This window comes from Melanotaenia boesemani, chromosome 2 (genome assembly GCF_017639745.1).
Source record: "Melanotaenia boesemani isolate fMelBoe1 chromosome 2, fMelBoe1.pri, whole genome shotgun sequence".
Classification (NCBI taxonomy): Eukaryota; Metazoa; Chordata; class Actinopteri; order Atheriniformes; family Melanotaeniidae; genus Melanotaenia; species Melanotaenia boesemani.
In genome coordinates, this window is record NC_055683.1 from 22348374 (window position 1) to 22362601 (window position 14228).

Below are 14228 nucleotides of genomic sequence, written 5' to 3' on the forward strand. Positions count from 1 at the left end.
GGGCCAACACAGAGAGAGAAACCAGTCACGCACACACTTACTCCTAGGGAGATTTTAGAGTGACCAATTAATCTAACATGCATGTCTTTGGATGGTGGGAGGAAGCCGGAGTACCTGTAGAGAACCCACGCACATGTGAACTTCACACAGAAAGGCCACTGTTCGAACATCCCCCCCTACTGAGGCTCGAACCAGTGACCTTCTTGCTGTGAGGCCGCGGTACTAACAGCCACACCACAGTGCAACCCCCACTTATGTAATTCCTAGCTTTGTAAATAAATAAATAGATTCCTAACCCTAACCAACAGTGAGTGATAGCTATGTAGAAAAGCACCCACCTTTTCATAAGCATGTTGAACATGGTGTGAAATATCACATTTGGAAGTTTGTTCATGAATGTGTTTTATGTCAGTGCTGATAGGCTTGAATTAATAGTAGTTATGTAATAGTTTTAACTAAAAAAGACAGTTTGATTTTTAATATAATCAGAATGAACAAACCACAGAGAGTAAAACACGTCCTGTATATATGGTATTCTCCCCCACGTTCTCTGTGAGTTACTGAAACAAAAGCTGATTGTAGCAGGACACTAATGAAATTCACAGGATGGCACTGGTTTCTTTGACAGCACATCCTCACAGTGTTCCACAGTCAGGACCCCTGGGTCAGCACATGTATGTGTGTATTGTTGGAAATGAAACATCAATGTTTTGCAGTGGGTGTGAAATACTGCATATAGTTTCCTAACAGAAAAATGGGCTGATTCACAGCTAAATTTTCCATGAGTTGTTATGAGCTGTGTTGCGGTTATTTACATGTGTCCGTGTTTTTCCAGCGGTTCCTGCTGCATCCCCTCCCATGTGGGGCTTTGTTTTAGAAAGAAAATGTCCTCTGCTGATAACCCAAAGCTTTCCTGATGACAAGCAAGTTTGCTGACAAAAGGGGAAAACACTACATCTATTTTTTCTCTTTCTACAAAATATTTCCCTCAAAATCATGAAGTTTTCAACGCCCATAGTTCAAAATAAACATGATGGTCGCATTTCAGTTTGTGTAGTAACTACAGGCCCTTGAAGCCTCTTTGGTTTACATTTATCTGCAATGGTCTGTCAAATCAGCATCTTTGTTTTTTACACTTGTCCATCATCAACAGATACAGTGTCATCTTGCAGTTTGTCTCTGACAGTCAGGCCTGCAGCAGGCCTACACAATACAGTTTGATGAGATTAAAGCAGCATCAGAAAAACAAAATACAAAGTATATTAAATGCACACTATGTCAAGCACACAGTTTAAAGAGATGGCACAGGCCCCAGGGGGTGATTAGTGTGGTGTGGACCATCATTTAGAGGCAGTCAGAGGTTAGACTGGCAGACACTTGCGTCTCCCCCACATAATGACTCCCAGCTGTGTTGCTTTCAGTGTTTATGTTAGCGGAGTTCCACTGCAAATGCTTTTCCTCACCAGCGTCTCTTACTGGAAACGTCTGTCATTTCGATAAGTCTTTGCATCTCTATTTATCTGTATATCTGTCTGTTGAATTTATCTGGCCTCTACGTGATCGTCTCTTTTCGTCAACTCTCATTCTCAACCCTCTCAGTGCATCTGATTTTCTAATCCTCCCACACACTCTCTCCATTCAGGCTTTCTCTTTTCCACCTCTCCTTCTTATCTTCTTTTTTCATCCAGATCCCAGAATACTAATTCATCTGATTTAAAATCTATTTTTCTCTCCCTTGGAAAATTCACCCCTGCTGCCCAACCCAATCCCTCCCTCTACAGCTAGGAAAAAGAGGATGTGCAGGAAATCATGAGGGATTATTTGATCTGGATTGAGGCTTCCATGTTTTCTAGCTTGTCTGCGCTGTTAAAACAATGTATAATTACCTTAAACCATGAATAGTTTTTGCAGACCCAAGCTGAAATAATACTTATAGAATATGATTCAAGATTTATTCTGTGCACACAACATGTATGCTGTCCAATTCATGTGGACTCTTGCAGGTCAACTAACACCCACTCTACCTGTCTGTTGCCTCAGCACTGAAATCATCTAAGGTTACAAAGCTGGCCCCCAACTATCATCCCTCTCACAGTACATCTCTTCCTGGGTGTGTAGGTGGAAAATCAGTGTGATCTCACTGTAGAGCCCAAGGCAAAATTATACAGGTTCTATAAATTCCTATACCCAGACCGATGAAAATATTCTGCTGATGGACAATTTCACTTCCTAATAACATACTCTTTCATAAATAAATAAACAGGCATCTCCATTATGACTAAATTAAGAGATAAGGAGGAAAACGTGGGTAATCAGTACATAATGTTTTGCATGTAATAGCACAAAAATGTTAGTATAACTAATTAAAGTGACCTGCTCATCTCCGTTCACTTGGTAAAGTAAATTAACCAAACGCCAACTAAGAAAAAACACATGCAGTTTATTTATCTCTTTTTTATTAATTCATTTTTCATTAATTCATTATTCATTCATTTATTTTTTTACGATTTGATGGCTGGAATGTATTTAAACCTATTATACAATAATAAATCTGTGTTCAGATTTTGATGTACTGCACTCTAACTTTAATAAATACTTTATATTACATGTTTATAAGGACTTTATTAATAAAAAGGACTATATAGACATTGTAACACACACTTATCATGTAAAGTCCCAGGTCAATAACATTTGAATTTCCTTTCTCAATAAAGACAGGCTAAGCTATAGAGATAGGGCCAACTTCAGCTGTTTGGCTCAAAAGTCTGTACAGTGGTGGTTAAATGTGAATCCAGATGTTTCTTCCTACATTAAAATACAGTTAAGCTGTAGACAATTGAAGATTTAATCATATTTAGAGCACCACAGTTTTACCATCACAGCTTTTTGACATTATAAAATCAGTAATGAGTATTAAACAGATTATGTAAAGTTTTACACCATCCTTCTCTTTTTGTAAACAAGACCATTATGTTGACACATAAATAAAACTACATACTTCTTTCATTCTTTTCCAGGAGGAACTTGCACAGGCAGAAGCTCACACTCAGGCCCAGGCCCAGTCCCAGTCCCAGTCCCAGTTCCAGTCCCAGTCCCAGTCCCAGTCTCAGCCCCGGCCCCAGGTTGACCCATCTGAGCTCGTTCCACGCCTGTGCCACCTTGTCCGGGCTGAGACGGGTTACGGCTTCAACCTCCACAGCGATCGTTCACGCCCCGGCCAGTACATCCGTTCCCTGGACCCAAGATCGCCAGCAGATTGCGCTGGACTCCAACCTCAAGACAGACTTGTTGAGGTAGGAAAAAGGCCTAAACATGTGCTTTAAGATAAGGCAGGGATGTCCAATCCTGGTCCTGCCCTGGAGGGCCACTATCCAGCAGGTTTTCAGATGTTTTCCTGCTCCAGCACACCTGATTTCGATTAAATGGATTCATAGCAGTGTTGAAAAGAACAAACCATTTTAAGAAAGTGTTTTGTGCACATATGCATTTAGTTGACATGCTAGTCCAGAGATAAGAATGATGATGAGGTGAATCTGCTCCTGGCTTAATCTGGTGCTTGTTAGAGAGGAGTGTGACTGACAGGCCATGAGAAAAATTCCACAAGAAGCCTCTTGTGGACCCTCATCTTGCCAAGTTCTGCATGGTGTCTTTTATGTATGTCCTTGCACTGCAGGTTTATGTGCTTGCACTCTTGCCTTCACACATGTTCCATAATTTTCAGGCAATCTACTACTCCATCACTTCCAAATGAAAAGTTTGTTGTTTGCATGCTACCATACACCATTTTTTATGCAGTTGGCTACACACTTCTTATAAATGAAAGCAGTATTTGCATAGGACCTACGGGGTTTAATCATGCTGATCAGTTAGAAAAACATCCATCTTATAAGAGAATAACTCAAAAATACAAAATAAATCTGTGTTTTTTAAAGTTAATTGGTTTTTAAATAGTTGCTTATTTGCAGTTTAAAGCTATTGATACAAAAATTTTGCATTTTTACAACATTTTATGTAGTCTCCCCCATTTACTCAATACAGATGTGACCCTGTCTAAATGATCACATCTGTAATTAATATGGCAGGCATCTCACTTGTGTGGTTCTGAAGATAACATGACCTGGAGGCTGAAGGAGGCCTGTCTCAGGGGAGATTGCAAGGCTGACAAGAGAGACAGATGGTGAGAGAAGAGAGGGAGGAGTGCGTATTTGTATATATGAATGTATCTACACTGTTATACAAAGAAAAATGGATTATGATAGATGAGAGAAAAAGTGTGGAAAATGTAAAAATGGAGGGATAAAGAGGTTGAGTATACTTTTATTCAGATCTCCAGAGGGTGGAAAATATTTATATGTTTATGTTTATGGGTCTTCAGTAAAGTTTTCCCTAGTTAAAATGAAATACTGTCCTCATTATAAGTAGTTAACACACATTAGTTATCCTTCATTCCCAAGACTTTTGGCCTCACTGGATGGACATCAGGCCAGACTACAGAACAGGAAAACGGAGCACTGATAGGGTCTCATTTAACATTTCATTAAAGATCATCTAGAGTCCCAACTGAAAAGCAACTTGCTGATTATTCTGCACACTACATGGGGCAGCATGAGACACATGCAGAAGATATTTGCACAGACTAAAAAGTGCCAATATTAACATATAGCATACCAAAATCACGAGGAGAAACTCAGTTAAAAGACTCTGCCAAGCATTTGCATCCCCAAGCAATTATATAGGCATGTAACAAAAACGTGAAACTTTAGAGCTTCTGATAATTCCTTCACTTCAAGCAAACCAAACAAACACGGTCTTAATTATCTTTTGTTTGTCAAGGTGCGATGCTGTGGAATGACATTACCTCTTTAAATATGTTTAAGATCAAGCTCAAAACAGCCCTACAGATGTTCTAGTCACTTTTATATTATTATGATATGTTTAATGTAGTATTGTACATACTTGTGTGTATGAGAAGATATGCTCATATGTGTCTGTATTATGTTTGTGTTGGAGTGGATGGGTTTTGGGGGTGGGGAGGGGGTGTTAGTTGTCAAATCTAGTTAAATATAAGTTTATTATGGGGAGAGTTGCTAATAAGCTCTTTGTGCTTCTTGACCCTTCCAGCACACTTTAACATGTCTCTTTAACATGTTTCTTTTATTGTTATTTTTTCCTTTAATGAATAATTTATATGTGTAAATCACAATAAACAAATAAGAATAAACAAATATGAAAGCAGAGATTCTGAGGATTACAAAAACTCTGTGAGCTAATAGTCAAAGAATAGCAAACAAAAAAATGATATCATCATTCATCATGTCTTACTTTTGCTGCTGTTGTGTGGTCAAAAGTTTCCTGTCTTTGTTTGGAATTATTCATGAAGGTCCTGGTAGATGACATGAGCATGATGGGGGTGAAGTATTCTCTCTTCTTACTATCTTGGAGTTCACTTTTTCTGGATCCTCATGGTGTTTCTTCAAGGTGAATTTGAGGGCTATCCCTCTATTCTCCTGACTGACAATCGATAGAGCTGTCGATACTGAGAAATGGCTGAGGGAACAGGCTCCATGCGACCCCAAGAAGCTTAAAGATATAAAGAGTTAAGCTAGTCATTTAGGAGGTAATCAGTTTCAGTGACATATTTGGCTATGGAGTATATATTAATGCTCTGAGGCTTCACTGGAACATTAGATAGTGAGAATCTGTGGGAACATCCTGTTGCAGGTCTCTGATGACAGAAATTGTCCACCATCTCCCTGACATGTTTCCTCATAAAGACATAAAGAGAGGGACACATAATTACATGTACTTGAAACAATGTCAGAGAAAATTCAGATAAACATTGAGTAAGCATGATTTTTAACATAAAATAGAGCAACTTTTTAAAGTCACCAGAAGATGAAACCACATTGTGTCTGTATATTCTGTATTCACATTATAGTGCATGCAAGTCAGTCACAGGCAATGTGGAGCATTCAACAGGTGACTTTTTAAATGTTTCACCTCCAAAGAAAAAAAAATGATCTCCTGTCTCCAGCACAGAGAGGGGTTAAACAAAAATAAAAAAAAAATCATCTACTTTTTAGTTCCTCATCTTGCTCAAGGGCTTCAAAAGTTAGGGGCTGATTATGGACAACAGAGGAGACAGAGGATGTACTGGAGTAAATTTTTGTGATGAATTTCTTACACAAAGGCATCTACAGAAAGCGCAAATTTGCCCATGTACGCTATGTATCAACTCTGTACCAGCAGGTAATAGACCAATATCTGCACAGTCTCTATAAAATTGGTGTGGGTACCAAAGAATTCTGAACCCATATTTGGTTTGCTTAGATACTGTGTTTGTGTGTGTGTGTGTGTGTGTGTGTGTATGTAGAAATGCTAATCACAGTCATCTCTGACCATGCATCAAGATATCGCTTGTGTTATCTGTCAGCAGCATGTTAGAGAGGTGAACAACCATGACAGAGCTGTCTCTGTCTGTCTCTCGTCATCTTTTTCTCTCCCTACGCCCCATTACACTGGAGGTATCAACAGCACGTGTTGTAAAGGCCATAATGAGAGCTCAGCTTTCTGTCAATGTTTGGCAAAAGCCCTGACAACAGTGAACGCCTCATCAGTCTCTGCTGTAGGTGTATTCAACAGAGCATACACTGAAGCATGAAATGTGCACTGAGCTTAAACCCAGGACTAATGTCATCAGCTATGTTAAAATGCAGCTATGTACGTAAACTCAAGTACTCTACTAAAAGACAAATTTGAGGGTCTTCAATTGTGTGTGACTTTCATTTTGCACTCTACCACATTTCAGAGGAAAATATTTCATGTTTCACTTTACAAGTGTTTTTACTTTTTGTCCTTGATGTATATTTTCATGTTTATATTAACTTGAACTAACATTTTATGTGATTTTAAGTACAAGGTTTTTGTGTAATGACTTTTAGCTTAATAAGCTTGGTCTTAATTTGTCCAGTTGTTAGCTTAAAGGACATACATCAAAGGCTACTTCTTCTGTATAAATGACCATATGTTAGCATACTAGCATGTTAAATCATCAGAACATGATAAATACACTTTGCTACATCAGTGTACTATTAGCATCCTATTCTAGAAAGTGCTGTAAAGTGGCAGCAAATTGTAGTACCTCTTAGTTATGTCATCTGCAAAAATACTCTGATTACTCTGCAGTTGTGAAAGTATTTTTCATTCATTCATTTGGATGCTTCTGATTCAGCTTTTAAAGATCAATAGGGATTTGGTGAAGGAATTTAGGAAAATTTTTAAGTTATTTCAGAAGGTATAATGTCAGCTGAAAAGGTGTCCGATGGTGAATTAGCTGCAAGATACCTTTATACACTTAATTTGCAAATGTTCCCATCACTTACTCTCTCCACTGGAAAGAAAATAAGCTGTCCTGGGCACTGAACATAACATTTCCTACAAGTCATCAGTTAAAAATCAGCTTATGAATTTATTCATTCAAGCTACGAAAACACTGTAGAGAAGTTGAATTGTGTGCTTAGTGACAGCCTGTCACACTCCGCTCTTGCTCTCATTTGTTAGCTAGCTCACGTTAGCCAAATTATCTCAAAGCCACAACTTTGAGAGACTTTGTCTTCACATAAGAAACACTGGAGACTGGAGAGTTAAAGTCAATCACATTTCATGTGTCATATTCACAGATGTGCTTTTAAAATGACTTGTTTTGGTTACATAAAATATAAGATGGTATTTTCATGTGCCTGGAACGTATTGGGTGCACACCCATATATCAGTATGGCATCAATATGTTCCCTGTGGACTAGTCCCATGAGAAACAAGCTTTTGCATGTTTCCTACACCTTGTATTAATTAACCCAGTGGGCAGAGAAGAGTGTATTGTCTTGTGTGGGCTGTACTGTTAATGAAGCCTGTGAAACATGACACAACACCTGTTGTTTGGCCACATACAAAGATGTTTGTTCTCCTTGTAATAAAATGTCTGTCTGTTCCTTGCTGACTTATGATCTATCTGTCATAAGTCCACGGGATAAAACAGATACACTGAGGAGGAGATGAGCAGTTCACATTTTCCATCTGTTGACATTCCTCCATATCATTTACTCTAGAGTGTTGTCTTCCCTCCTCTCTCTTGTTTCCCTTTATTCCCCCTTCCCTTTTTTCCTAAAGAACTCCAAAAAGTCTGTTTTTATAAACCTATTTGCCTACAGCCTCATTTTTTACACTTCCCCCACTGTTCTTCAAAAGCGAGCGTAAAAGCAAACTTTTTTTTATTTACCCATTTTCTCGTCTTCTCTTCTCTACTCACTGCACTCTATCTTATCATAAGCAGTGAATTTTAAACAAATTCCCTCTCTGCACACTGACACCTGAAACCTGCACTATAGCCAGAGCCCAGGACAGCCATCAATTATTGATTGTGTACCAAAGCTAACTTGGCGTGGTGCAACGCTACCTGCCGAGAAGTCAAGGTCTAGACACAGTTGTTGAAAAGAAGCTTTTAGATAAGACCAGACAATAACTAATTGTGCCCAACCAGCTGTTAAATGCAAAGGTGAAGGGGAGGTTGTAATTTTGTGACTGTGAGCATTTCACATTGTGACTTAAGGCAGAAAAAACAGCTGCACACACAGTCTCATCACATGATGCTGCAAAAATCTGTTATCTAAAGCAGGAGTTTCAGTAAAAATTGTGTAAACTGTTGCAGGACCTTGATAAGTATGTGGAGCTGAGTAGTTTGTGGTTGCATGGCTCCCCCTGTTGGATGAATGAGGCAACACAGGCACTTTGACATGAAAACCTGTGAAGTCCATTTTGTTACTTTGTTTGGCCTTATATTCAGTCTTTTGAATATTTATTGACAAGGTTACAGGCTTTTTGTATTTTGACATTTTCCTTATAATTTCATACTGAATAGATAATGCATTCCCAAGGATAAGGTTACAACATTAAAAAGCTAGAAACATAGCTAAACAATGCAAACTAGAACCCAGAACAGTCAAGTCTGACTCAAAAACACATTTAAAGAACCTTAGAGGTCTAGCAGGAGAACAAAGGGTTAACTGATATATTTTGGGGTCTGATTCTTTTATGTTTTATAGATGAGAGGGAGGATTGTGAATTGCATTAGATATTGTATCCTAAAGGCACATGAAACCATAGGACAATCCTTTAAGTACTGCCCAGTTTGTTGGTTAGAAAAAACATGTCCATTTTTTTTTTTTACATTAAAATAAAAAATACTTTTCCCTTTACCCTTTAGGTGAATGGTGTGAACATAGAGGGCATGCGGCATGCAGAGGTAGTGGCCTTCATAAAGAAAGGGGGAGCTGAAACCTGGCTATTGGTGGTGGATCCAGATACAGATGAACACTTCAAAAGGATGGGAGTGGTCCCCACATTCAGCCACGTCAAAGGTGGGACTGCACAATGCATAATCAAAATAACTGGTAACATTTTTTTGTAAAGTTCCATAGTTTTCTAGAATATTTTCTGGCAATATTTATTGATAGGACCTGTAAAAAAATGCTGTAAACCCAAAACGTGTGTAAGACAAACTAAAGGGCATAAATTATTTTGTGCTCCCCTCCATGTGAATTGCTTGTTTTCACAGATTATGACGGTCCATCCATATCCAATGGTTCCCCCAGCCCTCAGATCAATGGCAGCTCCACCACGCAGTCTATCAGGTCCACACGCTCTGACATCAGCAGCCAGGGCAACAGCACGCAGGTGGGCGTGAGCATTCATGAGTTTGTTCTCTTGTTCTCAAGATGAAAGTCCAGACCCTCAATGCTTTAATCTTCCTGTCTTTCTACTTCCAATAATATCTCCTGTCTAGCTGGCGGATGACGAAGGCGGCCGGCTCTTGGACCCGTTCGCTCTGATGGGCCTGACACTGAGCGCTACGGCAGCAGAGGAAAAGATAAAGGTCCATGCCAAGGAAAAGAAGAAAGCGCCACAGATGGACTGGATGAAGAAATACGAGCTGTTCAGTAATTTCTAAAACATTCCTCTTCAACAACATTACAAAGACCAAAGGACGGAGCTCTCTGCAGCCTCAAGTTGCCACAGAGAACCAAGACGACAAATACAGCAGATAATCATAAATTACTGGAATAAATGTGACATTTTGAAGCCACATCAAAACCTATTTGACTTGTACTCTTCCATTGACACAATGAAAGTGCTGAATAACTGCAAAACTGTGTTTATTTTGATCAAATCACAGTGCTCAGAAGAAAGATCATCTTGAAAACCTTTACACATGGACTGCTATCAGATGAGACATTTCTGACATGACTAATGCAAATTTTCCCTGTTCCTCAACATTTTTTCTTTACTTTATTAATCCCATTTCCCCCTTCTCGTTTAGAGACTCATTACAACAGCTATTTTTATATTTAAAAGCTATTAACAGCTATAAATAAAGACTATCCCATGAGGATGGACTGCCTTTTGAAGAGGTTTATGGACACTGTGACGTCAACGATTGTGGATATTCTGGGAGTTTTTAACCATCGGTCAGAAGATACCCAAAGCTGGCAGAAGATCACTGTGAAAGGGTCAAAATCTTCCACCTTCATCCAATGCATTCCTTTTTTTGGCAAAGGATGCTTTTGTCTTGTGTGTCCTACATGTATTTGTATCTTCCCATTAATTAATGAACTCATCATCAGTGTAAGCCCATATGCAGAAGCTGAACCACCTCAGATCACCGCTTATGCTCAAAAAGAATGTCTCACTTATTTAACACTACTAGTTAAAAAGAAAATCTAATTCCCACATGGATAATAAAGGGAGGCACTGTTAACATTAAAGGAGTGCAGGCATATGAAAGGAAGTCAAGTCTGTCGGTGGATGCATTTGCAGGCATGTTGTGTACAGCAGGGGGCATAGCTACATCACAAATAGAGAGGCTTTCTGCTAGTTAAACAAATTAAAAGTTGATCCAAAGGTCATTCATCAACTCATAACGTCCAAGAAACCCAAGGCACATTGAAGTTTCAGTATATTCCCAGTGGTAGATCAGGAAAGGCTCAAACAGAGGCTGTGATTTAAAAGGGATGTGAATTAAGCTTTATGTGGTCGCTATTTAAAATGTTTGATTTAAACGCAAGTTGTCAAAAGTGAAAGTTTGTTATGACTGCGTAAAAACATGTGGATGGAAAATGTAATTGCAGGCCAAGTACCCTATGTTAATAAGTCAGTATTAAGTATTCTCTCTCTTTTATAGAAAGAAATATGAGGATTTTAAGGGAATTTCTCAGAATATGATAGTCGAGGAAATGCACAGTCTTTCTTTGTGGAATGAGAAGAGAAAAAAAAAAGGATAAATGAGTTTCATCAGTGGTAAAGCTGTCTTGGAAGAAGGTAGTGTAACTCCTGAAGAAAGTTTGCTTATACTATAATGTTGAACCGTTCTTTTCAATAAACAAAGGCCGGGATCTGTGCTTAAAGGATATTGGAGGGCAAAAGCCCAAAGGGGGTTTAGGTATTGAATCGGCTAAAATGTGAGCAGAGTTTTCGGCAGGTTTTGGGGTGAAGAGAGTGTCGGAGAAGCTCACAGTGAGGTCAGAGATGCTCTGGAGGATCTTGTGAAAGAGACTGTGGGAGCCATGGAGATTACTGGGGATTATTATGCACACAGGAACAGCTGTCATACACATGCTCACACAAGTTTGTGTGTTGAGGAAGGTATACATGCAGTAATCCAAGCAATGTTAATGTAGTGCATTACAGTAAGTGGATCAGAGTTATGTGTAGTCTTTTTTTGTTTTTTTTGTACTCATTCACACACTCAGTTTTCCACCCTTCATTCATATGTGAACATCAGTCTGTGCAGCAGAGTTCGCTCTGCATGCTCCCACAGTCACAGCAAAGCAATCTCTGTCACTGTTGCTGATGTATATACAGTAAAATCAAATAGTATATGTTGCAGGTTGCATTTTTCAATAAAGTGTGACAATTGCAGTTTTGTCTTCATCTTTCACACTTTCGCTGGTTCCCGTGTTTTCTGTTTTTCCATCACGGTTCTCTCACAAATGGACTGCAGCGCTTTGTTATGACTTACTTAGCCCTCCTTTCCTTCTCTTTATTGGTCTTTTTGTTACAGTATCCCTCCTTTGCTCCTGTTTCCTCTCTTTCCCCTTCAGCCCCCTCTTGTTGAGGATTCTGTTGGCGTACAGTTTCAGTTTCAGCCTGTTCTCAGAATTCTCTACCAGCCAGCTGCTGTGAGCTTTCAGGACACACAAAGGTTAAACAGGGGTCAGAAGTGTCTCTGTATGCATATGAGAGTGTATGGAGTGGGTTGGAGGGAGATGAGTTGTCTGTTCTTTTATGTGGGTCCCCATTGTCAGCATTGAGATGATTTAATTTAATGTTTTCTAGAAAATGTGTGTTTAGTCTTAGACACTGGGCCAGAAAATGATATGTTGTTTTAACTTTTATTTTTCTGCTCATGTGATCATTTGAATGTTTCATTTCCAAAAAATGCTTAAAGTTTAAAAGCCAAAGTCCACCTTAATGACCAAATATGTCTGTTTTGTGTTATATATTATACATATAACAGATTTCTATTAGTTTGGAGACTCATTGTTTGAGGAATATTTCATTTTTGGCTTCAGGGAACTTAAATCCAGTGGTTCTCATTCAGGAAGATACTTACCAGACAGAAGTTTACAGAAGTTTTTTTGTTTTTTTTTTTTTGTTTTTTTTCTATACTTGTGCTTGATACAAGCATTAAGTATATACTGTACATTTATATCATCTAAATATTCAAATTAAATCTTTCAGACTTCCATATTTAAGCTGAAGAACAAATGACAGCTGACCAATCAGAGATTTTGGTGGTCTATAAACTGCAGAAAAAAAGAAGTAGTAACAAGTTGTTGAACAAAATCAATAAGAAACAAGGTGAGAAGCGTGCAAAATAACAAGGGTTGAGAAAAGAGAAACTGGACCAAAGGAAGTGGACAAAAAGTAGACAAAAATGAAAGCAACAGATGTGCCAGTGGGACTTTGCAATTGGGTCTCTATACTTGGCTCCAATAGATCCCAGGAAAATCACTAGACATCTCTGTTCATAAGATAACAGACCTAGGGACAACACTGAGACTTCCAGAGTCTCTAGCAGAGGGCCTGTGCCTAAAGGGCAACTGTTTATATGTCGGCTCAATTAGGGAATTCGTATACACAAGCATCAGCCGCTAGGGTGGGGTAGTCTGACAACTGCTTGCTTTCCTAACTGTCTGGGAAACAGTGCATTACAGTGGTAATTTACCACTCTGATTCTTCTATTTGCATGAATCATCTGCTGTTTAGTGCATTTGTGTTTTCACTGCTCTGGCAGCTCTGAATGTTAGCCACTGCTTCAGCCTCTTTCCTAGTTTGCTGCAATTTGTAATATCATCATCAGTTTCACACAACACAACCCATCCTTAGTAGTCAGGATGGGTTCATCCAATGTTCTATGTGGAATATACATCTGATCTAGAAGTGTGCTTGCAGACTCAGACCAGAAATCTTTGGCCATAGCATTGGTGAATAATTGTGTTCATGGTATGTGTTCTGTAACACATATAAACATCTCTTTGACATGTTAACGAGGTGAAAAACTTGATGTTAAAAGACATTTACTTAATGTTCTGTAAAGCACATATACTTTTTTGTAATCGTCTGGAGTTACAAAAGATAATCACTAAAATAAGAAGAATAATATTTAGAAAAACACTATGAAGTTTAACTTTTAATAATTACTTTTTCAAATATGTCCATAATCAGTAGCTCATTCAGATTGAAGATTTTAATTACATTTTAGTGCTTTCATTTAATTCAAGGATAAATATGCAAACATAAAAAAGAGAAAGTAAACTGGCAGCTCACTAGGAAGCATTCCACCAGAATTAGGCATCTGGGAAGTGGAGCAAACCTTAGCGTGAGGCTGTGTGTGTACATCCAGTGCCCTGCCTGAGTTTTGTCAAAATGCAAACTCACACGTGGCCACATTATCATGCTCCCTGGAGGTTGTGGCAGGGCCGAGTAGTGACGCCAACACATCAAAGGATAGACACAGTTCAAAGCAGTCTGCAATTTCAGAGCAGTAAAAGCAAGAGAACAGAAGCAGAGAATAGAGCCACAGGTGGGCACTTTCTGTTTACCCTGTCTCAGCCAATGCATGCATTTCTACTTCCTACTGATGATAGATGATTGCTTGTCTTGTACCCTAGGTT

General features: G+C 38.8%; 1 protein-coding gene across 1 annotated transcript in view; it reads left to right on the plus strand.

The window, feature by feature from the left end:
- The window catches only part of LOC121632988 (Na(+)/H(+) exchange regulatory cofactor NHE-RF2), a 29423-nt gene extending 17453 nt beyond the window's left edge, over positions 1-11970 (plus strand). Inside the window, exons 3-6 of the mRNA XM_041974834.1 lie at positions 3018-3293; positions 9260-9413; positions 9611-9729; positions 9839-11970. Of these exons, the coding sequence (XP_041830768.1) occupies positions 3018-3293; positions 9260-9413; positions 9611-9729; positions 9839-10003 (714 nt within the window). The 3' untranslated portion in view covers positions 10004-11970. The remainder of the gene's footprint in view (positions 1-3017; positions 3294-9259; positions 9414-9610; positions 9730-9838) is intronic.
- The last annotated feature ends 2258 nt before the right edge of the window (positions 11971-14228 follow it).